At 52.1% G+C, this 27,408-nt stretch overlaps 2 protein-coding genes across 7 annotated transcripts in view; one reads left to right on the top strand and one right to left on the bottom strand.

The window, feature by feature from the left end:
* Positions 1–1,936, bottom strand: part of CTNS (cystinosin, lysosomal cystine transporter) — an 18,252-nt gene extending 16,316 nt beyond the window's left edge. For 2 of the 6 annotated variants that reach the window (XM_059669074.1, XM_059669075.1), the window contains exons 1-3: positions 1,821–1,936; positions 1,244–1,371; positions 217–300 (exon numbers count right to left, since the gene is read on the bottom strand). The gene's annotated coding sequence lies outside the window, so the exon portion shown is untranslated. Of the gene's footprint in view, positions 1–40; positions 185–216; positions 585–1,243; positions 1,372–1,820 lie in introns of those variants that run through there. The other 4 variants (XM_059669079.1, XM_059669073.1, XM_059669076.1 and 1 more) reach the window with 3 other exon arrangements.
* On the top strand, positions 754–20,872 carry SHPK (sedoheptulokinase). The gene is made up of 7 exons (XM_059669062.1): positions 754–994; positions 4,673–4,814; positions 9,999–10,182; positions 10,620–10,772; positions 11,704–11,879; positions 15,305–15,505; positions 19,198–20,872. Exons 1-7 carry the CDS (start codon positions 824–826, stop codon positions 19,608–19,610), a joined length of 1,440 nt encoding a protein of 479 aa, XP_059525045.1. The 5' UTR covers positions 754–823; the 3' UTR covers positions 19,611–20,872.
* Positions 20,873–27,408: the final 6,536 nt, after the last annotated feature.

The raw sequence follows: 27,408 nt of genomic DNA on the forward strand, positions 1-27,408 counted from the left end.
CGAGCCCTACCTCCGCCCACCTCCACCCGGGCCCTCGCACCTGGGGAATGTCCGGTGTCGCCAGGACGGGACAAGTGGCCAGGGATGGAACCCCGGCGCCGCTGAGCAGGGCTGATTGCGGCGGGCTGCCGACCGGCTTGCCGTACCAGCCCCAGGGCCCCAGGGGCTCCACTTGGGGAAGGGGGAGGAGGCTGTCGGGGCCGCGCCGGCTCTCACCTGAGACCCTCGGAGGCTCTGGGACCGACCCACGAGACGTAGGAGATGCTTCGGGCAGTACCCGCTTCCCCGGTCCGGCCAGGTCTGAGGGAGGGCGGGCCCGAAGTCACCTGACCCCAGTCACCTGACTCGCGGAGTCGCTAGGTTCCCGCGATGCACTCTGGGAGCGGTAGTTTTGACGAGTCTGAAGCCGGGCTGGGGCGGAGCGGAGGCACCTTGGCAGGGATGGAGGCTCGGTGTGAGGGAGTCTTCAGCCACTTTTAGGGACGCAGAGGCTCTCCGAGCCCCGAGCGCCTGTCCTCGGACTCTGCACTCGTTTTGAGAGCGAGGCAGAGACTGTCCGGCGGGGGGCAGTTGCCGCCACGGTCCTGGAACGCAGCCCGACAGGGCGGTGCCCTCCAGGTCCCGCCTTCCGCCGTCTCTCCGCCTATCGCCGGGCCCGCCGCGCGGCTCCCCCTTCCTCGGCCAATGGGAAGACGATCAGCCTTCAGTTGGCGTGTGGCTGACAGCTTGGCCGGCGAGGCCCCGCCCCCGCGCCTCTGTCCTGGGTTTAGGGTGCAGGAGGGAGCCCCGCCCAGCGGACAAAACCTACGCTGGTCCCACGGCCATGGCTGCACCGTCGTCGGTCGTGCTCGGCATCGACCTGGGCACCACGTCTGTGAAGGCGGCCGTGGTGGAGGCGGCGCCCGACGACCCATCGGGGTTCGTGGTCCTGGCCAGCTGTGTCCGGGCCGCGCGGGCCGAGGCGGCGGCCCAGAGCGCGGCGGCCGGGCCCCAGGTGAGGCTGTGTCCCGGAGCTGCGCCGCCTCCAGGGCCCCCTGACCACCCTCTTCCTCCTCTAGGGGGCCGCCCCAACACCCCCGTCCTCGGAGAAGTCTCCCTGACTGCCCCAGCCTGCCTGCCCCCCACCTGCCTGTTGCACACCCCCCTCCCACCCCCAGTCGGCACCGATCGCCCCACTCTCTGGCCTCCTCTAGGGCTTGCCCTCAGTGCTTACCCCGTGCGCTCTGCCCTCCACTTTCTGTACCTGACCCGCGGGGAATTCCTCTCCTTGGGTAATTCTCCGCGCACCTGCCGGTGTCCTCAAGTTCAGGATTCAGTTTGTTCCCCAGGGCAGTTTGGGTTTTCCTCCGGAAATCAGATGCAGAATCAGGCCTAACAGAGCAAAATGTGGACTGAACAACTCAAACACCTGGTCCACAAAAGTCACCCCCCCCTCCACCCCCCACCCCTACCCCATCCCAAGGCCCCAAAGGCTGAGTGAGACACTTTGGAGGAAAAACAGATAGATAGAAGGACAGATAGAAAGACTTTGGAAGAAAGACAGACCGACAGAAAGATATTGAAAGACCCATCATTAGAAAGTTCAGGTTGATGATGATACCCTACAACGTTTATCTTGTGAAATGTAATAATGCACTACAACCAGTCTTGTCAAAGCTGCAAGAGAGAATTGGAGGGTTTCACCACAGTGGGCTCTGTTGTGAGATGTGGGTTCAGAAAAGGTCAATCCTCAGAGCTGGATTCCATTAGTTCCCTGAAAAAGGTGGCTCTATGTTTAGTTAATTGACAACAGAAATTAATACCAGGGAACTCTGAGTAACCTTTTTTCTGGATCTCAGCCTGTTCTTCTCCGACTTGAAGTAGGTGGCCTCTGGCCCCATCTAGCCACAAGCCTCCATTTCCGAGCCAAACACCACTCCCAGGAGCTGTCTTCCCAACTCTTGCCACATATGTGGACTCAGTTCTTTAGGGTTCAGAGTCCGTCTTGCTCAGAAGCATTTCAGAGGATTAAGATTTCAGGAACACTTTGCATTTTCATAGAGGCTTTCAAAGTCAGGTTGGCTGGGGCATCAGGGCATTTTAGAACGATTATTTCACCTCAGGACTCTGGCTCTGTGGGAGTGAGCTGCAGAGCCGGGATCACAGGGAGCGGGTGTAGGCAGTGCCCTATTCTGAAATAGGCCATTTCTTGAGCATTACTTTCCCCACTCCCCCCAGCATTGCAGGCACCTCTGTGTTTACAGACACACCCAATGCACCACACCTGCCTAATGAGGGGTTTAGGGGAGGCCAGTGATAGCCCCCCTGGCAAACCCCACATGTGTGCTGTGCTCTGGGACAAACAGCATTCCTATAATTTCATCGATGGCAGGACTCCTCAACCTTGGCACTGTGGATTTTTTTGAGCTGGGTGGTTCTTCATTGTTGGGGCTCTGTCCTGTGCCTTGTAGGATGTTGAGCAGCATCCCTGGCCTCGACACGCTAGCAGAATTTTCCTCCCCAGTTGTGATACCCCCAAAACATTCCCATATGGCCATGTGTCCCCCAGGGGACAGAAATCACTAGGGTGAGAACCACTGATGGATATAGAATAGCTGATGGTTCTGTTCTTCCCTCATGACCTTACTTCTTAGTCTTTAGAAGTGTTGTGTACACCATGGTCAAGCTTGACAGCTATGTGGAAGGTCAGGTTTTTCGGTGTTTGCAACTAGGGTTTTTGAGGGAAACTCTGTGACCCTTTCTGCATTATTAATTTTTAGTCTCGGGGCCTCAGTTTCCTCACTTGTAAAAAGAGGCGTAAAGGAGGAGGGTTGACTGAGTTTCCAGGTTAGTTTTTCAACTCTGAAGTTCTAGGCTTTGATCTGGATGCAGACCAGTTGATAATCTGAGCCAAGGAATGGGGAGAGTGCCTATCCTGTCACACGTGGGCATACCCATTGTCTGTTCCCCATCGCACCCTACAGCTGCAACCAACTGCTTGCTGAACACTGTCTCCTTGTTTTCACTGCCATCTGGCCCGTTTCCCTCCTCCACGGTCCCCACCCACACAACTCACCTGCCCTGGGCCCATTTTAAACAGCAGCTCCTCTGTCCTGGGTTGATTCTCCATCTGATTGCCATGTGTGAACTCTTTAAACCAGGGCTGTCCAGTAGAAATTTGAGCCACAAATGTGAGCGACACCTGTAATTTTCTTTTTTTAAATTAAATTTTATCTTTTAAATTTTTTTTATTGTTGATAGTATTGCAGATATCTCCCATTCCTCCCCTCCTTCTCCTCCGGACACCTGTAATTTTCAATTTTCTAGTACACATATTTTAAAAAGTACAAAATAACAGGTGCAATGGTGTTTTTTAATTGAATTATTGGATAACATTGATTAATCATGCTCTGTTAACCGTGATTGCCTTATTCTGGTTAAAGAAAGAGCATTTTAGCCTGGCTTGGAGTTGTATGCCCCGGGACCTGGGAGTGCACCTTGGACCTGGGAGTCAACCTTGGGATTCGGTCCATTCTCATTCAAGAACTGCCTGTTGCTCAGGCTGGTGTGGCTCAGAGGTTGAGCATCAACCTATGAACCAGGAGATCACGGTTTGATTCCCAGTCAGGGCACATGCCTGAGTTGCAGACTCGATCCATGGTGGGGCAGCATATAGGAGGCAGCCAATCTATGATTCTTTCTCATCATTGATAAGTCTATCTCTCTCTCTCCCTCTCCATTCCTTTCTGAAATCAATAAAAATATATAAAAAGAAAAAAAGAACTGCCTAATCTCATGGAAAGATGAACAAGCGTGTTGCCCAAACAGTGGAGTTCCACCCCAGCCTGCGTAGCCTACCTCCCCATGCCTGTAATCTCTACTTCCCCACGTAATCTTTTTCCTACTCCATGTAAGCAGCTGGCTTATGGTGGGGTGCAGAGCAGATTTTCATGGATGACCTGCTGCTCTCCCATACTACCGGCAGTATTGGAATGAATGCTCATGTATGATTCAATCCTGTGTCTGCTGAATTGGCTCAAGAAGTGACAGGCAGCCCCGACCCATTGAAAGAGCCCCTCACCCTGGGCTTGAAGCCCACTGATTGGGTCCCAGCCTCTCCTCTTTTCCAGCCTCACCACCCACCACCCCCTTGCATAGCCTGTTCCCCTGGTTTTGTACCAGGTCTTCCCTGGCCTTCCTCATGCCTGCCTTCTCTAGGTGGGTTTTTGTTTCCAAGTCCAGGGTCTGGCCCTCAGGGCACTTAGGAAATGTTCCTCGCTGCTGTGTTTCATCCTTCTCGTACTCCAGCACTCTGTGCGTTGGGCGAGACCCTTACTTCATTCCTCCTGACAGCCTGGTCTGTCTTGTGCTTTCCTGCCCTTCCTGCTAGATTGTAACTTCTTGTAGGGCAGGGGCAGTGCTCTCCTCAGCTCACTGCACCCACAGTGAAGGGGCGGGCAGGGCCTGGGCCATTTGCCCAGCTTCGTCTGCAGCTGTGCCTCATCATAAAGGGAGGAAGTGCAACCTTGCCCACCACATTCCTGCTCCAAGTCAGGGGGAAGTGGGGAGAACCCTCAGTCTCGCATCTCTTCCCCACGGCCAGTCAGCACGGGACCCCAGTGGAATTATCTGGGCAGCCACCGCCCAGGAAATCCCTGCAGGCCCTGGCCCTATGTGTCTGTTCTGTTTCCAGGCGCAGGAGCAGGATGTGAGTAGAATCATCCAAGCCCTAAACGAGTGCCTGGCTGCTCTTCCCCGGCAGCAGCTCCGCAAGGTCGGTGGCATCGGAGTGTCAGGACAGATGCATGGAGTCCTGTTTTGGAAAACAGGCCAAGGTATGCGGGGCTCCGGGGGTGACCACATGCTCTGAAGAGTCACCGTGGAACGAGAAAGCGCTGCAAGGGCTGCCTGGAGGGCCAGCGGGGGGGGATGCAGTGGCACACGCTGCCTCGTGTTTTGTGTACGTCCTGACTTGCACAGATGTGTTAATGAATCTGAACTATCCATTCATTCGACATCATCAGCCCATCAGTCAGGAACAGGAGAGCGAGTTCTCTCGGATTCCCTGTAGGATTCCGCGCCGTGGGTTTTCCGTAGCTTTCTCTGTATGTCAGTGTCTCAGAGCGTCACTGCTGGCAGCCAGGAGGTCGTATCGCTGTAGGAGATGCCAAGACACAGAGGAAACTCTTCTGTTTTAAAAAAATTACTATTAATATAATCACAGATGTTTGTGGTTTTGAAATTCCAGGGTGTGTCCTTTCCATGGGCTCAGTTGCTAGCGAGGTATTACTTAGTCGATCATCATATATCAGGAGGTCTGCCCTAGTGCCAGGTGGGTGACTTGCTCTGTTTGGCCTCCAGGAGGAGAATTAAGCCAGCGAAGTAGCATTGAGCAATTTACATGCCAAGTGCTAGGCAAAGGATGCTACCTGCATGATCTCATCGAACTTTCCCAACACCCTGTGACAAAAGCTACATTACTGCCCCCGCTGTGGAGGTGAAAAGTTGAGATTCTGAGAGATTAAAATAATATGCTTGGGGCCCTGGCTGGTTTGGTTCACTGGATAGAGTATCTGCCTGCGGACTGAAAGGGTCCCAGGTTGGATTCCAGTCAAGGGCACATGCCCGGCTTGCAGGCTCGATCCCCAGTGGGGGTGTGCAGGAGGCAGCCGATCCATGATTCTCTCTCATCATGGATGTTTCTGTCTCTTTCTCCCTCTCCCTTGCTCTCTGAAATCAATAGAAGTATATTTAAAAAAATAATATATATATATATATATATATATATATATATATATATATATATATGCTTGGCATCATATGGAAGCAAGTGGGGACTCCAGCTTTTTTTATTTTTATTTTATTTATTTATTTATTTATTTATTTATTTATTTATTTATTTATTTTACTGCTTAAAGTATTACAAAGAGTATTACATATGTCTCCTTTTTTCCCCCTGCCCTTGACAATCCCCTGGCCTCCCCTACCCCCCAGTGTCTTATGTCCATTGGTTATGCTTATATGTGCTGGGGTCCTACCCCAGCAGGTCCAGGGGTCCCCAAAGGTGTGGACGGAGTCGGCGAAGAAGGAATGACCCGGAGACAGCGTTCATTGATCAGCAGCCTAGCCAGGATCTCCAGCGAAGTTCTGGTTAGGCTCTCCAGCCAGGTTCTGTAGCCATGTTCCCTCGCTAGGTTCTCCAGCCAGGTTTTGTCACCAGGTTCTAGTCAGGTTCTCTTGCCATGTTCTATCCAGATTCTGTAGCCAGGTTCTGTCTCTAGGTTCTTCAGCCAGGTTCTCTTGCTAGGTTCTGTCTCTAGGTTCTGGTCTGGATCTCCAGTTTCTGTCCAGGATCTTTTGCCATGTTCTCTCCAGCGAAGTTCTTCTGTCTCTAGGTTCTGTGTAGGTTCTGTGTCTAGGTTCTGTGTCGACTCCAGCTGTTGAACCCAGGAATGTCTGAGTACAGACGCTGAACTTTTAAAGGCCTCTGGGAGGACCTGAGCCACAGGGGGCACAACAGCTTAATGAGGGGAGAACTTCTCAACAGCATGTCCCAGGAGGGATTAGACTCCATAGGAAGTTGTGTGCTCCCGGTTATGGCAAGCATTGAAAATATTTTGGCAATTATAAAAAATTCTATATTGATGTAAAAGTAAGGAGAATAGTATTAGGGACCAATACACCCATCACCCAGCTTTAAAAATGCCAGCATTTTACTGCAGGTGTCCTAAGCAGAGGATGGATGGCCACTTTGGGGGGCTGTAGTTAAGGGCATTTGAACGTTGGATTCACCCCAGAGTCAGCGATTCTGATTCCCCGGGGCCAAGTGAGTGTGACTTGCCTCTCAGCAGCGTGACTGGCGTCTAGGGCTGCGTCCTTGGATGGGCTGGGTGCCCGGTGAGCCAGTGCGGGCTCCCTCCATCCTTTCTCCCTCTCAGCTGCCTGTTGTGGGGACAGCTGGGACCACAGGTGCTGCTCGGCTCCCGTCGGTAGCAGGAGCAGAGGTTGGTTAGGGTGTTAGAACTGTCCTCTCAGAGGGAGTCTAGGTTGTAAAAGCTTTTTAAACTCCTTAATTTTGCATTAACAAGAATAAATGCCCTTTTAATACTAAAACCCTTTCCGAAGAGGACAGCAGAGATCTGATGATTGTGGTCTGGTCCCACGCCTGCCTTTCTGCCCGTCTCCTGGACTCTCACAGCCACACAAGCCATCGCTCTCGTTGGAGAGGCTGTTGAATATTTCATGGAGCCAGCCGCATGCCTTTTTGTCTTGTTTTCTGTTTCTGGGAAGGAGGAAAGCCACTGTTGGACGATGATGGTGCCTGCTCAGCAGAGCTGGGTGAAATCAATTTGGGATCAGGCTGTCCCGCTTTTAACGGTGGCTGGAATTCAGTTTGGGTTTAGTACCTACAATATACGGAGTATAAGGTTCTGTGCTGGGCCCCGCGGGAGCCACAGAAAGGAGTGGATGAAGCCCTCACCTTCCAGGGCACACTCGAGGCAGACAACGTAGATGGGGACCAGTAACCGGCGCAGAGAGCTTCTAAGTGCCTCCACGAGGGTACAGTTGAGGCAGCTGGAGAGTGGGAGGGAGTGACCAGCGTCTTCTGAGAGGCCTGTGGTTACGCCTGCTTCCAGACTCCATTTTCAGGCGCAGAAACAGCAGGAGAGAAGTGGGGACCATAAAACCAAGCCAAGAGCCAGGCAGCAGACGGGGAGGAAAGATTTGCTGGTGCATAGTAGACAGAGGACGCATATGGGTCCATATAAAGAACAAATAACAGAAAGGACAGTGTCATTAGTAATTAGGGGAAGCTCCGATGAAAACAACCGTGAGAAATCATTTTCCACCCACTGGGCCACAAGAAATCAAAATGCCAAGAGTTGGCAAAGGGGTGGAAAGTTGGTTCTTTTAAATACCGCTGTTGGGAATGTCAATTAGCAGAGCTGTTTTGAAGGACAGTGTGGCGGGGCCTATTAAAAACAAGATAGCTTCTACTAAAAGGAAGAATAAATAAGACAGCTGCTATCAATCCACAGCGCTCCTACTTGGGAATCTATTCAGGAAAAGTACTTTAACACATGTGTGCGTGGGGAGGCATAATCATGGCCGCCCACTGCATCCTTGTTTATGGTAGTGAACACTGTGGCACTTCATCACAGGGGAACGGTTAAATAATGTTCGGATGCCCACGCTGTAGAGTGACGTGCAGTAGTTAGAAAAGAATAAGGCCCTTTCAGGTGTACGGACATGAAAAGAACTCCAGAGCATGTTGTTGGGTGATAAACACAACCCCGGAAAAATAAATGCAGCAGAGTACTATTTTTAAAAAAAATAGACAAAAACAAAATAAAACCCCAAATCCAACTCAAACCAACCAAACCAACCAAACCAACTAAACCAACCAAAATATGTGTGAGCCTAAACTTTGGGCAGTTACCCGGCAAGTGCTGACAGCGACAGGAAAGGGGCTGGACTCTGGGGGAGTCATCAAGCCGGCCTTTTGCTTGATCTGTAATGTTTGAACATTTTATATTGAGAATGCATTCACTTGGCGTGTGTGTAATTAAAAAAATTAAAATATCAATTCTTTACAAAAGAAAAGAAAAAAAACAAAGAAAGAACAAACAGGAAAGAGTGTCGGTCAGGCCAGATTCTGTACTGAAACAGGCTACGGGTCTACCACTTAGGTGAACATTGGCAAATGATTTTTAACTTCTCTGCTCTTCATTTTTCTTATGTGTAATGTGAGGCTAATTATCACATCTATGTTATAAGGCTATTATGTCTACTAAAATGAATTAATGTTTTTTAAATGCTTTGAATAATACTGGGTACTTGGTAAGGACTCCGTATTTGTTTCATAATACAAAGAAAATAAATGTGATAGTCTAAAAATAAAAATGCCAAAAGAACTTTGGAAGCAGGTAGTGGGGATGAAGAAAAGCCGCAGAGATCCAGCTTTAGGGCTGGGTAAGAACCCAGCGTTAGGTTGAGGTAGGAATGTGTTGTGAGGGTAGATGGCTCTGAGGAGGAGCCACCCATCCCGCAGGAGAAGTGTGCTGTGCTTCAGGTGCGGGCATCTGTAACGCGCTCCCGGGTCTTCTGGGCACTGGCCAGGGAGACCAACCAGAGACTGACAGAACCCTCAGAGTTCCGTCTATCTGTCACACGCATCCCCAGACATTCTAATTCTTCTTCTTCTTTTTTTGTTTTTTTTAAATACGCTTTTATTGATTTGTTTAGAGCAGGGGTCCTCAAACTACGGCCTGCGGGCCACATGCGGCCCGCCGAAAACATTTGTTTTTTTACTTCAAAACAAGATATGTGCAGTGTGCATAGGAATTTGTTCATAGTTTTTTTGAAAACTATAGTCGGGCCCTCCAACGGTCTGAGGGACAGTGAATTGGCCCCCTATTTAAAAAGTTTGAGGACCCCTGGTTTAGAGAGTACAAAAGGGAGAGGGAGAGAGAGAAACATTGATGCCTCCCACACACACTCCAACTGGGGGCCAAACGAGCAACCTGGGCACGTGCCCTCACTGGGAATCAAACCAACTGAGCCACGCCTTTTACCCTGCTGTATATTTTTCATAGCAACTGAAAGTACCTGGTATTGTGTATTTGCTGCTTATGGTCTGTATCCCTAGCATACAAGTCTAGATAATCTCGTTATGACGCAGGTTCAAAGGACAGAGGTTAGGGGACATGAGAGTGTGCTACACTTCTTTTCTTACCTGGGGCGGGGAGGGGTTATAATAGCAACTTTAAAAAATGAATAAAAAGGAACTTAGGAAAAGTGGGACAAATGGAGGGAGGGAGTGACTTGCCCAGAGTCCCATAGATGTCGATGGGGAGCCGGGTGCGGACCCCAGGTGCCCTGATGGGACCATGTGTACGAGTGGAGCGTTCTCATGGGTGACACGGTCTGCTGGAACCTCCCTGGCAGAGCATCTCAAGGACAGGCTGCTGCTGGTCAGTTGCCCTTTTCTCTGACTTTGCTACTCTCCTTTGTTCCAGGCTGTGAATGGACAGAGGGAGGGGCTGCCCCTGCCTTCACACCCAGAGCTGTGAGCCACCTGGTCACGTGGCAGGATGGCCGATGTGGCAGTGAGTTCCTGGCTTCTCTGCCCCGGCCAGAGTCCCATCTCAGTGTGGCCACGGGGTTTGGCTGTGCAACCATCTTCTGGCTTTTGAAAAATAGGTACAGACAACTCTCTGCATCGGGTGCTGTATTTCCCGGGGGCTGCTCCTCCAGCTGGTCAGCATCCCTCCATCGCTCAGTGATGTGACCTAGACTTGGTCTAGAGCTGCTTCGCTTCCCTGAGGGCTCTCTGTTGGTTACCCTGTTCTAACCAGCGGGGAGAGAAGGGGCTAGAGAGGACAAGGGACTTGCCAAGGGTCATGTGGTGAGTTCATGGTGGGGTCAGGGCTGCAGAGAATGGCTGATGTCCCCTCCCCTAAAGGCAGCTTTGCTTGGAGGGCCACACCTCAGGAGGTCCATTTGGGGGAGCCACACACGTGGGGTTCTGGCTGCCACTCAGCTCTGCCATGTCTGGTCCACACTGCCCACCGCTAGGTGCAGCCCAGGCTTTTAAGTCGCCGATAGACCATGTTGAATTATTTTTGGTATGAAAACAGCCCCGAGTTCCTGAAGTCCTACGACGCAGCTGGCACCATCCATGACTATGTGGTTGCCATGCTGTGTGGCTTGCCAAGACCCCTGATGTCTGACCAGAATGCCGCCAGCTGGGGATATTTCAACACCCAGAGCCAAAGCTGGAACGTGGAGATGTGAGTATAGCCTTGCGGGCTGGCTCCAGCCGAAGGGCGGGACCCCAGCGCCGAGAGTCAGTGGGTGTTCCCGTTTGGGAACAGTGGGCATTCCAGGCGCTGGGCACGGGTGGGCCGGGTGGTAAGTGAAGCCCTTGGGGAGGGCTGCCCTGCTTCCCCACGGTCCCCAATACCTGGGGTGGTCTCCCCGGTTCTCTGTGACCCAGCCCAACCTACAGATTTCAAAGAACAACTTTCACTCTAGAATATATTTTAAAATAAGGTTAAGAAATGGAAGCAGTAGGTGCGAGAGATGCCTTTTAAGTTCTGTTTAAACAATCATTTGCCTTTTCAGGTCCAGAAGTCCAGTGCCCTATAAGTCCACTTCCTTCAGGGCCCCCATTCTGAGCTCTGTAATAAAACACAAAGCACCTGGTAGTTCAGGTAAAGGACTTTCTAGCATGCTTCATAACACTGACAGCCCCGCTCACTAACCCTGAGTGATGAGTGCATTTGGTATTCAGGAGGTGACTGAAGGGTTTGACTTTGGTGTGGCCCGTGCTAACTGACCGTGACTTTGCACTGAAATTCCCTTTGCAGGGTATTTGTGTTCCCTTCAGACACAGGGGCCGGATGCCAGTGCCGCCTGCTCTTACCTAAACCTTCCTGTCGCCCTCGACTGGGGATCCAGCCTGCAACCCAGGCGTGTGACCTCCTGGTTCATAGGTCGACACTCAACCACTGAGCCATACCAGCCGGGCCAATGTTCACTCTTTAAAAAATCCCAGCCTATTTCTCATAGTTTTCAAAAAGCCAGAGAGACCCCTGTGCAAACACTGGCTTCTCCCCTCCCTTCTCCGACTTGTCGCGCTTTCCTTTGTTGAGTTTCTGGAAACAACAAATAGCAGAAAACCAGGCTCTGGTCAAGGCGCTGTCCACTTCTCGTTTGCAGACTGAGGGCCTCCGGCTTTCCCGTGCACCTGCTCCCCGACATCGCCGAGCCCGCCAGCGTGGCAGGCAGAACGGCCCATGCGTGGTTTGAAATCCCGAAGGGCACCCGGGTGGGCGTGGCCCTGGGTGACTTACAGGCCTCTGTCTATTCCTGCATGGCCCAGAGGACAGATGCAGGTAAGTCTTCTGCCTCTCCTCAGACTTCTGCTCGGGGTGAGGGTCCCAGAGGCACACACGCCGGGGAGCCTCAGCTGCCTTCCCCCGTTATTCTGTGAGCGTGAGAAACACCCTCCCCCTGCAGGTGAAGCCCCGCTCAGGGAGCCTGCACTTCAGCAGGCCCAGCTCTGCCCCGACCCGGTCTGTGCCGTTCCTCCCCAGGGCCAGGGCAGGGGATGGCTCCCTAGCTGGCTGGTTTCTGTGTAACTCCGTGACCAAGAAAACAGATGAGGAGACGAGGGTTTTTGACTTCCTGTGTTTGTCAGGTGGAGTTTCGTCTCATCTGATTAAAAGTCTAGAGTCCTCTCTGCGTTTGGTGTCCGAGAGCCACAGGGAGGCGCAGGCAGCAGTGTAGGGCTGGGGTTGGCAAACCTTTCCTGCCAAGCGCCAGATTGCAAATACGTTAGGCTTCGTGGGCCGTGTAGTTTCTGCTGTTGGGGCGTGAAAGCAGCCGCAGCCGTTCATCAACGAATGGGCGTGGCTGTGCTCCAAGAAAACTCGTTATCGACGCCGAGATGTGAATGTCATGTCATTTTCATATGTCATGAAATCTTCTTTTGATTTCTTTTCAACCATTTGAAAATGTAAGCACATGCTTCTGGGATCGTAAAATAGTACAGCCCCTTTGGAAAACAGTCTAAAACGTGTACATGAATGTCGCTAGCAGCGTTATTCATACTAGGCAAAAAGGAGAAACGACCCAAATGCCCATCAACTGATGAGCGGATTTAAAAAATGTGGTCCATCCACACAGCTAAAATGCCACAACATGTGCGTGAAAGTGAAAGAAAGACAGAAGCTCGTCACAGAAGGCCTCCCATCGTATGATTCCATGCCTGTGAAATGTCCCGGATAGACAAATCCGCGGGGACAGGAAGGAGTTAATGGTTGCCAGGGCTGATTGCTGACAGGTACAGGGTACCTTTTTGGAGTGATGAAAATGTTCTAAAATTAGATCATGGTGATGGTTGTACAACTCTGTGAGTATTCTAAAAACCCCTGGATTGTGTGCTTTAAAGGGGTCTATTTTATGGCGAATTTATGTGAGTTACATATCAATAAAGCTACTCTCACACACAAAAAAGGGAAAAGCTGTTCTTATCTCCTGGGCCCTACCAGAACAGCTGGTGTCTACCCTGGGCTAGGGTGGGACTTGGGGCTACCTGTGAGCAGGGTGGTTGCAGGATGAGTGTTTCCATTGATACTGGGGGCAGCCTGACTGAGCTAGTCCTGGTTGGGAGCCCCTCCTGGTTATCAAGGGGGACAGAGAATTCCTTCATCTTACCCAGGCTCTCTTTGTCCTCACATCTTTTATTCCCTCCATCAGTTAGAACTATTACAATTCAACTCTGGGTTTAAAAAGTCTGACCGGCACTAGCCTCTGTGTAGTAGTTTATTCACCATTTCATTACATTTTAAAGAAATAATTTCAAGTGACTGGTTTTGGTAATAATTCCTATTAATTCAAGATTAGCTGAGCAGGAAAGGTGAAATTCTGTCCATTTTGTTTGTGATAAAAATCACTTAAGGTCAAAAAGTTCAAACAGCTTTTTCTCCCCAATTTTCAACTAAAATCAATGCCCCAGGAAAGCATGCTGAGTTTATTCTGTGACTTAATTTTCCCAGTACATCATCTCTCTCCGTATATCCCTCCATCTCAAAGCGTGGACGGCAGGGAACACAGTGGGCTTTGGAGTCCAGAATGTCAGTCGCTCTGGGCGACCTGGGCAGGCCGCTTTTCCTCCTGGTTCCTTGTCATCACCCCTGGTGAGGGTGTCGGTGCCTTCCTCCCGGGCAGTTGTGAGGCATTGGGGCGATGCCCGTAAAGGCCTGGTTCTTTCCTCCCACCTGGTGGTTTTCAAATATCAGGCTGTTCCCTCCACAGAGGGGTGGATGCCGGCGAGCTTGCTGTGTGGTGAGTGCGGGGCTTGTCGATGGGAAGAAGGTGAGGTTTGGGCTCCGCCTTCACTGAGCGGGTTGTAGTCTCTGGCTGCAGATGGGCTGCTAGCCTGTGTTCAGCTGTGCCATACTCACGGGCTAAGTTGGTCGGCCCCCATTGTGGACATGGCCACCAGAGGGGACAGGCGGAGGGTACGTTGCTTCTGGCTTATGGTGATGGTGGGAGGCTTGATGTGGCAGGAAGTAGGTGTTACTGGCTTTCTGAGGTTTGTTTTTGCTCTCTTTGCTTCTGACCCCCCGGTGCGGGGGAACGTGGGCTGCTGCCTCAGTTAGTCTGGCCCCCAGCAGATGCAGAAGAACAGGCCTTTTGGTCAGGTCTTATGAGAAATGAAGAGACTCCTGGACCATCTGCAGGCCTGGCCTTGAGCTCGAGGAGGAAGTCGGCCCCTCTGTGCTGGGTCTGGGCGTTTCCCCTGCTCGTGGGGAGGTTAAGAAAAACGCCTTGGAAATGAGAGGAAGGAGAACTGGCTGAACATGAGTGAGACCTCCGCAGAGAATAACACGTTTCGGCTGAAGTTTTACTCTCTAAATAGTTGTCTACTGCTGTGTAGCAAATCACCCATGGCGTTTTGCAGCCTAAAAACACCAAACGTTTCTTATCTCACACATGTTCCTTTACGTGTGTTGTGCGTGTGTGCGCGTGTGTACCTGCGTTTGAAATTATTTTGTAAACGTCTGTGTTTAAAACAGGTGAAATGGTTCCTGAGAGTCAGGAGTGTGGGTGTGGCTGGAGCGTCTGGCTCAGGCTTCCTCGTGCCATTGCAGTTAAGCTGTTGGTGGCCTGGGACCACCCTCATCTGAAGGCTTGACCGGGCTGGAGGGTCCCCTTCTCAGCTCCCTCAGGTGGCTGTTAGCAGGGGGCTCAGCTCCTTGCTGCGTGGGCCTCCTCACAGCACCGCGCACAGCACTGCCTGCTCCTCCCCGAGCGAGCCATCCGCGGCAGAAGCTGCGTGCTTTTTGCGACCTGTTCTCCATAGTCACACACTGTCACTTCTGCTTTATTCTCCCACTAGAAGCAAGTCACCGAGTCCAGCCCACACTCAGGGGGAGGGCATTTAGGCTGTACCTTCTGAAGGAAAGAAATAGTATCAAAGAATTTTGGACCTTTAAAAAAATATATATTTTTTTTATTGATTTCAGAGAGGAAGGGAGGGGGAGAAAGAGATAGAAACAGCAACGATGAGAAAGAATCATTGGTTGGCTGCCTCCTGCACGGCCCCTATTAGGGATCAAGCCTGCAACCCGGGCATATGTCCTGACCGGGAATCTAACCGTGACCTCCTGGTTCATAGGTCGATGCTCAACCGCTGAGCCACGCCGGCTGGGCTGGGTGTGTTTTTCAAACCAGCACACTCTCCCCTGCCCGGTTGTGACTGTGACCTCCAAGTTAGCTCGACAGACCTAACCTTTGCTTTTTTGGGCCCCAGTTCTCAACATCAGCACTTCGGTTCAGTTGGCAGCCTCCATGCCGTCAGGGTTCCAGCCAGCGCCGACTCCAGACCCTGCAGCTCCGGTCGCCTACTTCCCGTACTTCGACAGAACCTACCTGGCGGTGGCAGCCTCCCTCAATGGGGGCAATGTGCTCGCCACGTTCGTCCAGATGCTGGTCCAGTGGATGGCGGATCTCGGTAAGATGTGCCCACGCAGCGCTGCCTCTCTGCTTGTCCTTCCATCACGCCAGTGAACGTGCTGTTAAAGCTTCTAGATTCACATCTCAGACCCAGAACTTCTCTTCCTTCCTTAGGAATCTGAGCCTCTAGCTTTCCTCTCATCTCCTGAGCTGCTACCCCCTGCTCTCTCCTGACCTTGACTGTGGAGTGTCAGAGAGTCTCCCAGTTCTCCCCTGCCCTGCTCTCTTACTTTCTTTGTCAGTGAGCCCCTGGGTCCCTTGCAGTTGGGGTTTTCCTTCTGATGACTACAGACAGTTGAAAATAAAAGGATCAAACACGGACGAGTGAAAAATCCGGTATTTTACAGTATTATAAAATCCTCACAGACTTAATCCTGAGTCCCTGTCTCAGGAGGGTCTCTGGAGACTCTGGAGTCCTCCTGCTCTCGTCTCCAGTTTTCAGGGTAGAGTTGGTTCGGCTTTTCCTCTGCTCTGCACTCACAGGGAAACATGAAACCTCTCCAGCCACTTAAGGTAGAAATGAAATTTCCAGTCTAGGGAAATCATGTTGATCAGACTCACTGGTTACCAGTAGGAGCTCAAAATCAGGCCATTCCCAGAATCAGGCATCCAACACGGTCACAGGGGGAGGCCAGGCAGCAGGGAGCAGCGAGGCTTTTACCTTCAGTCACCAGACAGTGCTGCTGACTCCCGTGGGTCTCAGGGAGGTCGAGGTTGCGGGGAGCTCTGGCCCCTTGGCTGGGGTCTCCTCAGGATGGCTTCATTTAAATGACAGGACTCGGATTTTGTTTTACCTGCACCGGGGGAGGTTTTCAAGATGCAGAACCAGTTCTGAGAACTGTCCGGCCAGCCCTTTTTCTAGGCACTGGTTTAACTGGATTGGGTCTCTCAGTTGTTTACTGACTTGGGCCAGTGTTTCTCTTTCTACAGAAGTGACACTTCTCCTTGCCCCTGAAAGACTTGGGAATATTCACTTTCCCTGTAAGATCCTTTAAAAAAGTCTTTTTGCCTTTTCTTGGTTCTTATTTTGAGAAAATAATGAGTGTTTTGAAGGTTCATGTATTCCATGTAACTTAACCTTTTATGAAAATGTTACAATTATGTCATTTTATTAAAAAACATATATATGCAAATACAATCACATGTACTTAGATAAAAGACCCATTTATTAACCAGAAATGGAAATGTTACAGCATAAGGTACAAAAATAAAACTCTTGCTGTATTCAGAATACCCTGAATTTGCATTTTGTTCCCGAGGTTAGAATATAGGGTTCTACACTCGGGTGGTAGTTTAGAGCAGCACCCTGGGGCTGGTGGCCTGGGTTTGAATCTCAGCTCTGCCGCCTCCTGCGTGCCTTTGGGAAGGTTACTTACCTCCTCTGTGCTTTACTTCCCTTATCTGAAAATGGGGGTCATCCTAGGACTGAGGATTCGGTGAGTCAATGTTGTGAACACTTAGAACAGCGTCTGGCCCGTAGTGGTAGTGAGTGTGATATGACACTTATTAAATAAGGTTTGTGTGGCGGGTTCAACCCAGGGGTGTGACCTCGGTTCCCTGCTCTGTCTCCAGGTCACCATGTGGCCTTGGACGTCCCTTCCCTTCTCTGTCTTCCCAGCTCCGATGTTCTATGATTCTAAGCCCGTGGTGTGGACATTTGGCAACTCACAGCAGTTAATCTCACCAGTAGATTCGGATGAGGCGGTGAGCCAAGGCACACAGAAACGGGCTAGAAGGCGGATCTCCCAGGCCTCCAGCTGTGAACACCTTCCTGCAGGTTCCACAAGGCCTGCGCGGGGCCTGGGTGTTGGCCAGTGAGGAATAACGCTGTAACGGCCCTAGCTGGTGGGGCTCAGTTGGTTGGAGTGTTGTCCCATAAACTGAGAGGTCGAGGGGTCCATTCCTGGTCAGGGCACATACCCAGGTTGTGGGTTTAGGGCGTGTATGGGGGACAACCGGTCAATGTTTCTGGGTGTTTTTCTCCCCCCTCCCCTCCTCTCCCTTCCTCTCTTTCTAGAATCAATAAACATATCTTCAGGTGAGGCTTCAAAAGAAGTTTTGAGAATGTGCTATTGCGACAAAGATAGCAATAAAAACATTTTTTTGAGTTCTTATTAAAGAAATACACATTATTATTTTTAAACTGTAGATTTTATTTGTGTTTCAGTGATTTTTCTACGAATGCCCTTTTCCTGTTCCAGGACTCAATCCAGGATACACATTGCATTTAGTCATCACATCTCCTTAGTCTCTGTGTCTTCTACTTGATTGGTCTGTTTTTCTTTATCTCCTTTCCCTTTCCCCCCATTAGTTGATGGCTTTACATTTATATCTGTGCTTCTAGAAGTTTCCAGCACACTCTGTTTGCTAGGACATGGAGAGACTCGCTCTGATGTGTTGCTGTGCAGTGTAAATTGGTACAGCTTCTAAGGAGGGGGTGTCATGTGCATATCTTTGGACCTAGCAGGTTCCCTCCAAGGACTCAGCCCTACAGATGTACTTGCTTGGACACCTGTAATAGGTTACCCACCAAGTATGTGAGTTTTCTGACATTTTAGTAGAATTTCTAGAGGAAAGACACATACTCATTCAGCAGAGCTTAACCAGAGTCCTGCTGATCAAATTTTGACTGTGCAAATTCAAGGTATTCTGAATACAGCAAGAGTTTTATTTTTGTACTTTATGCTGTAACATTTCCATTTCTGGTTAATAAATGTGTCTTTTATCTAAATACATGTGATTGTATTTGCATTTATATGTTTTTCAATAAAATGACATAATTGTAAAATTTTCATAAAAGGTTAAGTTAGATGGAATCCATGAACCTTCAAAACACTCTTTGTTTCCTCAGAATAAGAACCATGAAAATGCAAAAAGACTTTTTTAAAAGGATCTCTCTCTCTCTCTCTAGTTCCTGAACATGTACAATATAGTTTTTTTTAACAAAAATATTTTTGATTTCAGAGAAGAAGGAAAAGAGAGAGAGAGATAGAAACATCAATGATGAGAGAGAGTCATTGATTGGCTGCCTCTTGGGTGTTCCCTACTGGAGATCGAGCCTGCAACCCAGACATGTGTCCTTGATCGGAATCGAACCCGGGACCCTTCAGTTTGCAGGCCGATGCTTTTATCCACTGAGCCAAACCAGCTAGGCTATAGTGGAGTTTGTATAAGTTAAATGTGCTGATGATTTTACTCTAGGTTTACTTCCCTTATCTGGACATTGTAATTTTAATAAGACCCCTACATGATTCCTATGCATAGTCAAATGTGAGAAGCATGGGTCTGGACTGGTGGTTCTCCACTTCTGCAGGGGATGGCTAGACCATGCTCAGCCCTGGGATCCTGGGATTCTGTGACTCTGCTAGTAAGTCCGGTGGAGCTGTGATGGTACTTATTGATCAGTACGTGCATGATGGCCCCTTGGGGCCAAGGTCTCATAGCTGGTTAGGGCTCGCATAACGACCTTTATATGACCTCTCCCTGAAGTCTGGGCTGGGTCTGCAGTGAGAGAGCTGGCTGAGATCTGGGGCAGAGCATGGCTAGTCAGGTTATGTGAGTCCCTGAGCAGGAAGCAGCCAGCCACATTGAGAAGAAGCAGTTAGTACCTCTCCTGCCCAGGGAATGCTGTACTGTCTCATCCTGCAGCAAGGGGTGCATGAGCTCACACGTCTTCTCTGTTCCTGGCAGGCGTGGAAGTCGAAGAATCCACTGTGTATTCACGCATGATCCAGGCAGCTGCAGAGCAGAGAGACACCTGCCTCACCATCACGCCAACAGTGTTGGGCGAGAGGCATCTGCCAGACCAGCTGGCCTCCGTGACCAGGATCTCCTCCGCGGCCCTCTCGCTGGGGCACGTGACGCGGGCGCTGTGCCGAGGCATCGTTCAGAACCTGCACTCGATGCTTCCGTCCCAGCAGCTCAGGGAGTGGGGCGTGGAGCGGGTGGTCAGCAGTGGGAGTGCGCTGTCCAGGAACGAGGTGCTGAAGCAGGAGGTGCAGCGGGCTTTCCCTTTCCCAGTGTCCTTTGGGCAGGATGTGGACGCAGCCGTGGGGGCAGCACTGGTCATGCTCCAGCGAAACCTCCACCAGGAGGAGTCTTAGTGCGCACACCTTTGGCCAAAGCCCTGTTGCCGATTTTATCTAATTAACATTCCTGATGTGATCCTGGAGTCATCCTTTTCCTGGACAGCTCTGTGGGCAGCTTTTAAACAATGTTTGTTCTCAGGCCACCATCCTCCAGGGCACACTCTGCTAATGCAGCCGGGAGTCAGCCACCAGGTCCCCAGTCAGTGCCTCTGACAGAGACTCACCTGGGAGCTGGCTGCCAATGTAAAGGTGGAAAAAAGGAAAAGAGACAAGTAACCCAGCATCACGGTCAGCAGGCTCACCTGTGATTCACTTGTAGACAAAGAGAAAATAAATGTGGACTTCAGACACCAAACACACCTGGTGGCTGTGGCTACAAGTCCAAAGAGAAGACCCGCCCTCCACCCCGCCTCCAGCTTATGGATTGGTTGTTTCCAGGGATAGGCAGCTCTGATGCGGGTCACATTACTGTCAGAAAAGTCCTTCCCCCTGGACTGGACCACGTGAGCCCTTTCCAGTCTCAATCTCCCCTGGCCACAGCTGGTTGTGTGGGGCAGGTGGGCTGAGGTGAAGATGCAGGGGTCTGTGCCTGCCTTCTTGCCATGGACTTGCCCCCCCCCCCCCCCCAAGGAGAGGATGCTGTGCTGGGGCGGCCCCAGATCCTCACAACACAGCTGGCCCGAGGGCAGGGAATAGGGAAGGAGAGTCGGGGAGCATGGCCGGCAGGGGGTGGGTGCTGTGTGGTCCCACCACTCACATTGTTCCCATGAGACTGACCAGCCCCCACAGGACCCTTTCCCGGGAGTGGGTCTGTGCAGCAGTGTTTTTGCCTCTGCACAACCTTGGAAGCCTTCAGGCAGCCTCTGAGGCACCCAGGCGTGCTCCCCCCAGACAGGTGGCCGAGTTAACCAGAGAGGACCCCTTATCCCCGAGGCCCCAGCTCTTCTTCCTGTTGGCGTGGGCCTGACTCCCACTGGAGTCGGCACAGAGCCTTGCAGGGACCCCGGAGCATCTTAAACCTTCTCGTGGTCGGCGGGAATGACCATGGCGTGGCTCCCAGGAGAAGGCCGCCATCGCTGTGTCTGCTTCCAGACTCCCCAGGGCCATCCCAGCCTCGGGCAGACGCCGAGGCACCCAGGCAGCTATGTGTTGGGGAAGCAGTCATGCCCTCTGTTTGTAAATGTCACTTTGTGAATTACGTGATTGTCTGATGCTCTTTGGTGCCTCTGCCTGGCTGTGCTGATTGAACTTCAGATACTAAAACTCATTCTCCTCCAGCCTTGTCGTTGTCGCTTGAATGAAAACACCTCTCTGCTTTGGGGAGACGGGTCACTCAGGAAAGTTGTATAATTTCTCTCTCAGCCAGAGTGAGGTCATCTTGGAGCCCCTGGGGGAGAAGGCCCCCCCAGGAGAAGCCAAAGGTTAGCCGACAGCCCTGTCGGTCAGGGGAGCTGGCCTCTGACTTGCATTGCCAGGGGGCTGTGGACGGAGCCTGTAAATATAAGATTGGGAGCGGATGGTGTCCTGCAAGCCCAGGCAGCCCAGCTCAACGTCCAGTGTGGCCGCTTCCCACTCTACCCCTGAGGGCTGAGCTTCCCGTGGCCCAGGCTTGTCCGAGAACAGTCCTGCTGCTGTTTCTATTGCTCGTGGCTGGAGCCTCTGCAGGGTGCCGAGTACCGCTCGCTCCCCTGCCCTCTGCCACATACTGCCTTCCCTGGGAACTGCTATACTCACATCATGTTTATGTGGCTTTCATGTTCTCCATTTTCTTCTCAAGTGGACTGAAAAGCTCCATGAGGCAGGGTCCCTGTTAGGGGTTCTCTGCCCTGTCCTCTTCCTACATTTAACCTGGGCTGGGGCCCATCTTCGGAACGTTCTCCTCACAGGGCAGGACCCTGCCCCACCCGAGGCCCAGCTCAACGCCATCGCCTGCTGCAGCCTCCCTGGCAGCACATTTGCCGCTGCATCACAGTGGCCGCTGGCATCCTGCGGGCCCCTGGCTTGTTCCTGTTTCAGGGAGCCCCGCTCTGTAAGCATCACCCGCCTTTCTCACCCGTCCTGGCCTCCTTAAAGGCAGAGACCATCTCATTCACCCCACTCACTACCATGTGCTCGCAACGTGCACAGTGGGCCCGCAGGAAAGAGGGCCGGTGACACTGACCTCTTTGCAGCCACAGTTACAGACAGGCTAATCCGAAAGTGAGATATTCGTGCTATGAAGATGCTCACTGGGTGACTCAGAAAACATTAAGCAAATTTTTTTAAAATTAAAAAACAATTAGTCCCAACCTCAAGCTAATGGCCGGATAAGCGCCGCAGCCAGCAGATGTGGTTCTCATGCTGAAATAATGAGGATGAGAGCAACCCTCGTGCCTGCCTAGAGCTCTGCCGCTCAGAGCCCGTTCACACCCCGTGTCCTCCTTAATCCCCAGCAAAGCCCCGCAAAGTGGGCAGGGCAGGCACTCCCCGTTGGTGTGGATTAAGGAGCAGGCCCAGAGCTTCAGCCGCCGCCCGGTTCATGCAGCCAGCGACTGGCACGGCCCGGCCTTTTCTCCCGGCTTCCATTCCCTGCCCACAACCTTGACCGTGCAGCGGCTCCTCGCTCTTGCTCCAGTCCCTGCCCTGGGTCCCAGCTCTGCAGAGCAGGCTTCTGTCAGGTGCAGAGTCAGGTGCTGAGCGGATGCCTGCCCCCCAGCACAGCCCTGAGCCTCTACCCACTTTCGGAGCGTGCCGAGCCCTCTGTAGAGCCCTGCCCATCATGGGAGCTGGTCTTTCAGACTCAGTGACACCTGGTGACACTCCTGCACAGGCCAAGTGCAGAAAGGAAATTAAGTTGATTTCAGGGTTGTAGTTTGTCATCTGGACCTGGGACCCCGGAGGCCATTCCAAATCTGGGAGGCAAGACACAGAAGTCAGGAAGTTAAAACAAGATTTAGAAAGCTCGAGACCAGACTAGCAGAGTTGTCACTGCCCTTGGGTGGGTGACAGGGACCTGCCAGTGGTGCCTTAATTACTCTCCCTGGGGCTGGGGCTGGCAGCGCCGGGTCCTGCCCTCCTGGAGGTGCCAGGCTGACGGTTCCCGGCTGTGGTAATCAGACTTTTCCTGCACATGGGAGTTTGCAGGTTGCTAACTGTGCCAGAAAGTCTGGCTTCAAATCTGTGAGGAGCCCGGGTAGATGAAGAAAACGAATTAGGCTCCTATTGCCAGGTTGAGAGCTCAGTGCAAGTCAATGTGCCCCCTGGTGGTACACGAAGTGGGAGAACTGGCCCTTCACGATATTAGCAGTTTTAACGGAGGTCACATAAGACTTGGCCCACCCTGCCCTGGCCGGTGTGGCTCAGTTCGTTGGAGTGTTGTCCTGTGCACTGGGAGGTCATGGGTTCGATTCCGGTCAGGACACATACCTGGGTTGTGGGTTTGATGCCCGCCCGGAGTGTGAACGGGAGGAAACTTCTCTCTTCTCTTCTCTCTCTCTCTCTCTCTCTCTCTCTCTCTCTCTCTCTCTCTCTGTCTCTCTCTCTCTCTTCTGTCTCTCTCTCTGTTTCCTTCTTCTCTCCCTTCCTGCCTCTCTAAAATCAATAAAAATGTTATAAAAAAAAAAAAAGACTTGGCCCACCCACCTGCACTGCTTCTTGTCCCCATCACACACGAGCTTGGCGAAGCACCCCCTACTGGAAGTCATTATTAAAACATGATCTATTTACAAGGAATTTTAATGGGTACATCATCACATAAACTCAAGAACACCCTGTTCAAATCATGACCCAGAAAACCACACGGACGGCGGCGTGGCCCAGCCTTGTGGTCTTGTCCCCTCCGCCATCTCATGAGTCTTAGCAGAACCGCCGCTCGGTGTCAGTGCCACCCAGAGCTGGTCAGCATGCTCCTTGGCAAGGCACGGGCAAGGCTTCGAGAGGGGAAATGGAGGGTCTGGAGCCATTAAAATCTGTGAAGCAAGATAGGAACATCAGAGAAATAAGAACTCAATGCAAGCTTTAGGAAGCTCCAGGCGAGACCGGTACGCTTACCACTGTCCTTGGGGCAAAATGGGGGCAGAATCCTACTCACTCTCATGAAACTCTGTGAGGGCGGATGAGATGGCGCAGATGAAGTGCTACCCCAGAGCCCGCACACTGCATGGGCCCGGGGAGAGCTCACTGCCATTATCGTTGTCATTGGGATCACAGGCACCAATGGCCACGGGAAGGCACAGTTGAGGTTTCTGCAGGAGTGGGGAGGTGAGCATTTCAGGCCAGGTCCGCGGGGGTGACAGGAGGCTATTTGAAGGAGGTGAGATTTGAATGACTGAATCTCAGCTTCCATCAGTCTCACCTGTCACCTGGCCTTACAGATGGGCTGGGGCACTGCCTTGTTGAGCTGTTTCTTCAGGACCCCCTGCCTGTGTAGTGGTGGGTTTGGGAGGCCTGAGCAGCGCCCTCCTTCCCTGAGAGCTGAGGTCACAGCTCTGGCTGGTCTGGGCTGTGTGTGGCTAAGTGCACTGCAGCCCTGGCCTGGTGGGAGGAGGGGCAACGGCTAAGTGGTTTCTGAAAAAGGGCAAAAATGATGGGAAAGGCTTTGGGATCCTCTGGGAATCAGAGCTGCGGCAACAGCAGCTGCTACCATCGCTGGAAACGTTTTTCCTTGAGTGCCAGAGCCTGCCCACAGCCCATCCCTGCCAGAGCGGAGCAGCGCGGCCCACGGAGGGGCCCGGGACCCTCGGAGGCAGGCGAGGCAGCTCTCCCCACACTGCCCAACTCTCCCTTCAAGTAGCAGCGGCCTGGAGCTCATCGCGCCCCGCTGTTAGAGGGGTGTGCCTGCGTCTAGCTGGTGAGTCCCCTTTTGTTATTTGGTGGCCAACACAGCTGTTAGCTGTGGAATGGCATCGTGAGCTGCCCGAAGCTGGCCCCTGCCATTTGCCAGCTGTGTGACTACGGGCAGTTCCGCTAGCCTCTCAGCGCCTCAGTGATCGCATCTGAAAACTGGGAGAATAACAGCGTCTGCCTCAAAGGTGGCTTGAGGCGTAAGGGAAGCTGTAGCTGCGGTGCACTCAGCCTGGCTAATCGCAGGCGCTTGGTAAGTGATAGCGGAGGTCGCTGTTACCCACGGGCTGTGTTTGCACCAGAGTCATCTGGGCGAAGAGCCCGCGGCCGCGGCCAGGGCCAGCGGTTTGTGGCTGGAGGTTTCAGGGGTTGCTCTCTCTGGAGTGAAGGCGGGCAGGGGCCCTGGGTTCTTGTCCCGGCTCCATCCTCTCTTTCGGGATTTGGCAGAGTCCCTCTGGCTCTTCGTCCGTGGGTTGTGAAGCGCCCAGCTCTCCATCTCTCTTTAGGAGGCCAGGGGACAAGAATGACCAGAGCCTGCAGGGAGCGGGGGGCAGCGGGAGAGCCACGCCCTAGGACGGCTCACTTGGATTGGGGAGAGAAGCACGGAGGCTTCTCCCGGGGGCCTGGGCAGTGTCCTTCCAGTCTTGGCCGGGCAGGGTGCTTCTGTCGGGACTGGCCTTTAGTCCAAATGGTGAGTTTGTGAATCTGGTATAAAGCAGAACAACCATCTCCTTCAGACACCCCAAGTCGCTGTTGGAATGCTCCCATCACTGTAGAAGGTTTGACAGTGACAGGGGGGTTGCCAGTGGGGCTCACCTGCTGGACGCATCCCAGGCCTGGCAGTGACAGACTCTCCTGTCCCTGTCCACCCTCCTCGCCCAGAGCAAATGGCCCCTCAGTCCCTACCCTGCTCTCTACTCTGGGAGAAGCTTGGTTTTTGCAGGAAACCAGGTGCAGGGCGTGCAGAACAGATCCAGGGTTTGTTGACGGACTGAATGAGGGACTGTGTGGGTTTCTTCCTATTTACTGGGTCGGGTTAGATTTGGGTTGATCAGAGGAAGAAGAGGAAGAGGGGAAGCTGTTAAGAAGGATCATTGCCAGAATGTCGGTAGGTGCTCTCTTGTTGGACTGTTAAGAGCTGCTAGCCAGGCAGCAGGCTTATTCTTGGTTTTGTGACCAGCCTTATTCAAGAGGAGACATTCCTGGGAGAGCCAGTCCTGGCGTAGGGCCTGGGTGTTATTTATACTTCGTTTGGGTTTTGAACTTCCTGGGACACTGGTTTGAGCAAGAGGGTGGCGCAGGTTTGGGGCTTCGGAGTGGAAAGGTATTGTCCCCAGCCGCCTGGCCCCCGAGCTGGGGGTCTGATTGGCCCCCAGGCTCTGGTGTGAGGTCTGGGGCTGAGTTTCCTGGCTGAGAGCTGGTGGAGAGCTGGAGATGCTCTGGAGCCAGGCTGCCTGGGAGCCAACGCAGGTCTGTTTCTTACTGTGTGACCTCGAACAAATGATGTAACCATTCCGTGCCGCAGTGTCCTTCTCTGTAAAATATGTGCCTCCTTGACTGTGAGAATGAAGTGAGTGAGGCCTGTGCAGGGTTAGAACAGTGCTCACCTTTGCACTGCATGTGCTCAAGCACATCAGTTATTTTCATTCTTTCTAGTCACCTGTGCCTGTTATTTATATAAAAATATATATTTTTGTTGCCCTGGACATTGTCTCAGTGGTTAGAGCGTTGGCCCGCACACCAAAGGGTTTCAGGTTTGATTCTCAGACAAGGGCACATAACTGAGTAGCAGGTTTGATCCCCAGCTCCAGTCTGGGCATGTGCAGGAGACAGCCAGTCGATGTGTCTCTCTCATATGGATGTTTCTCTCAATCTCTCTCTCGCCCTTCCCCCCTCCCTCCTACTTTCTCTAAAAAAGAAATAAAACAATGGGAAAAATATCCTCAGATGAAGAGTAACAACAACAAAAAAGTTTTTTTATTGATTTTTAGAGAGAGAGAAAAGGAGAGGGAGAGGGAGAGAAATATCCATGTGAGAGTGAAACATGATCTGATCCCAACCAACTGAGCCACACTGGCCAGAGCCTCCTGTGCCTATTACATGGTGACAGGCTCCCTGTACAATGAACAGTTCTTGACAGGAAGTTATCCTCTGGAAGCACAGACTAGTGACCAGGGCCAGCCTTCTGGAGCTTTTCATGGCTTCCTACCATCCACACAATAATACCCACATCCTGTGGCCTTGGCATTCAAGGCCAACAGCCATCTGGTTCTGACCTCGATGCTGATCCTCCAGTCCCACTGGCTTTCTCTTCATTGGCTTCTCCAGGGGTCCCCTCCCACTCCCCCAGGCCTAGCCCAACCCTACTCCCCTCCAGGCCCAGTTCATCGGCCACCTCCTCCCTGCAGCCTTGTTCAGCACCTGGCCCCTCCTACCATCCCCACACCCGAGCCACACCTGGTTTCTGTCAAATGGGGTCTGAGTCCTCTGGGTTTCCCCAGCACAGGGCCAGGCACTCAGCAGGACTCAGTAGGTGGGTGCCGAGTGATGGCTGAATGAGTGTGTGAGTGGTTGCAAGTGGGGCTTCCTGTGGCCAGGAGCACTTCCTCCTGCAAGGTTTCCACCTGATGGATGAATCAGAGAAAGACTCTGGTCCTCCGGGAAGTAGAATAACAGGCAGGAGGGGAAATGGGCCAGCAGCCAGCTGTCTGTCCTGTTCACGGGAACAGAGCTATGAGACTGCCTCACTCCCCCCAGGGCTCGGGGCATTGGATCACAGCTGATTTATTGCAGGACCCCGCCATGTGCTCTGGGATTTACTGCCTGAAATTTCACTGGAAAATGCATGTCTCGACAGTGAGAGCTGGAGGTGGGATTTGAATCAGGATAAGTGTGGTTTCAAGGCTTGTAGTCATATGCGTCCCCTTCGTCAACATACTGCAAGTAAAAAAAAGAAAGAAAGAAAATGCATGTCTCGAGACCTAGACCCTAG

Source organism: Myotis daubentonii, chromosome 16 (assembly GCF_963259705.1).
Source record: "Myotis daubentonii chromosome 16, mMyoDau2.1, whole genome shotgun sequence".
Taxonomy (NCBI): Eukaryota; Metazoa; Chordata; class Mammalia; order Chiroptera; family Vespertilionidae; genus Myotis; species Myotis daubentonii.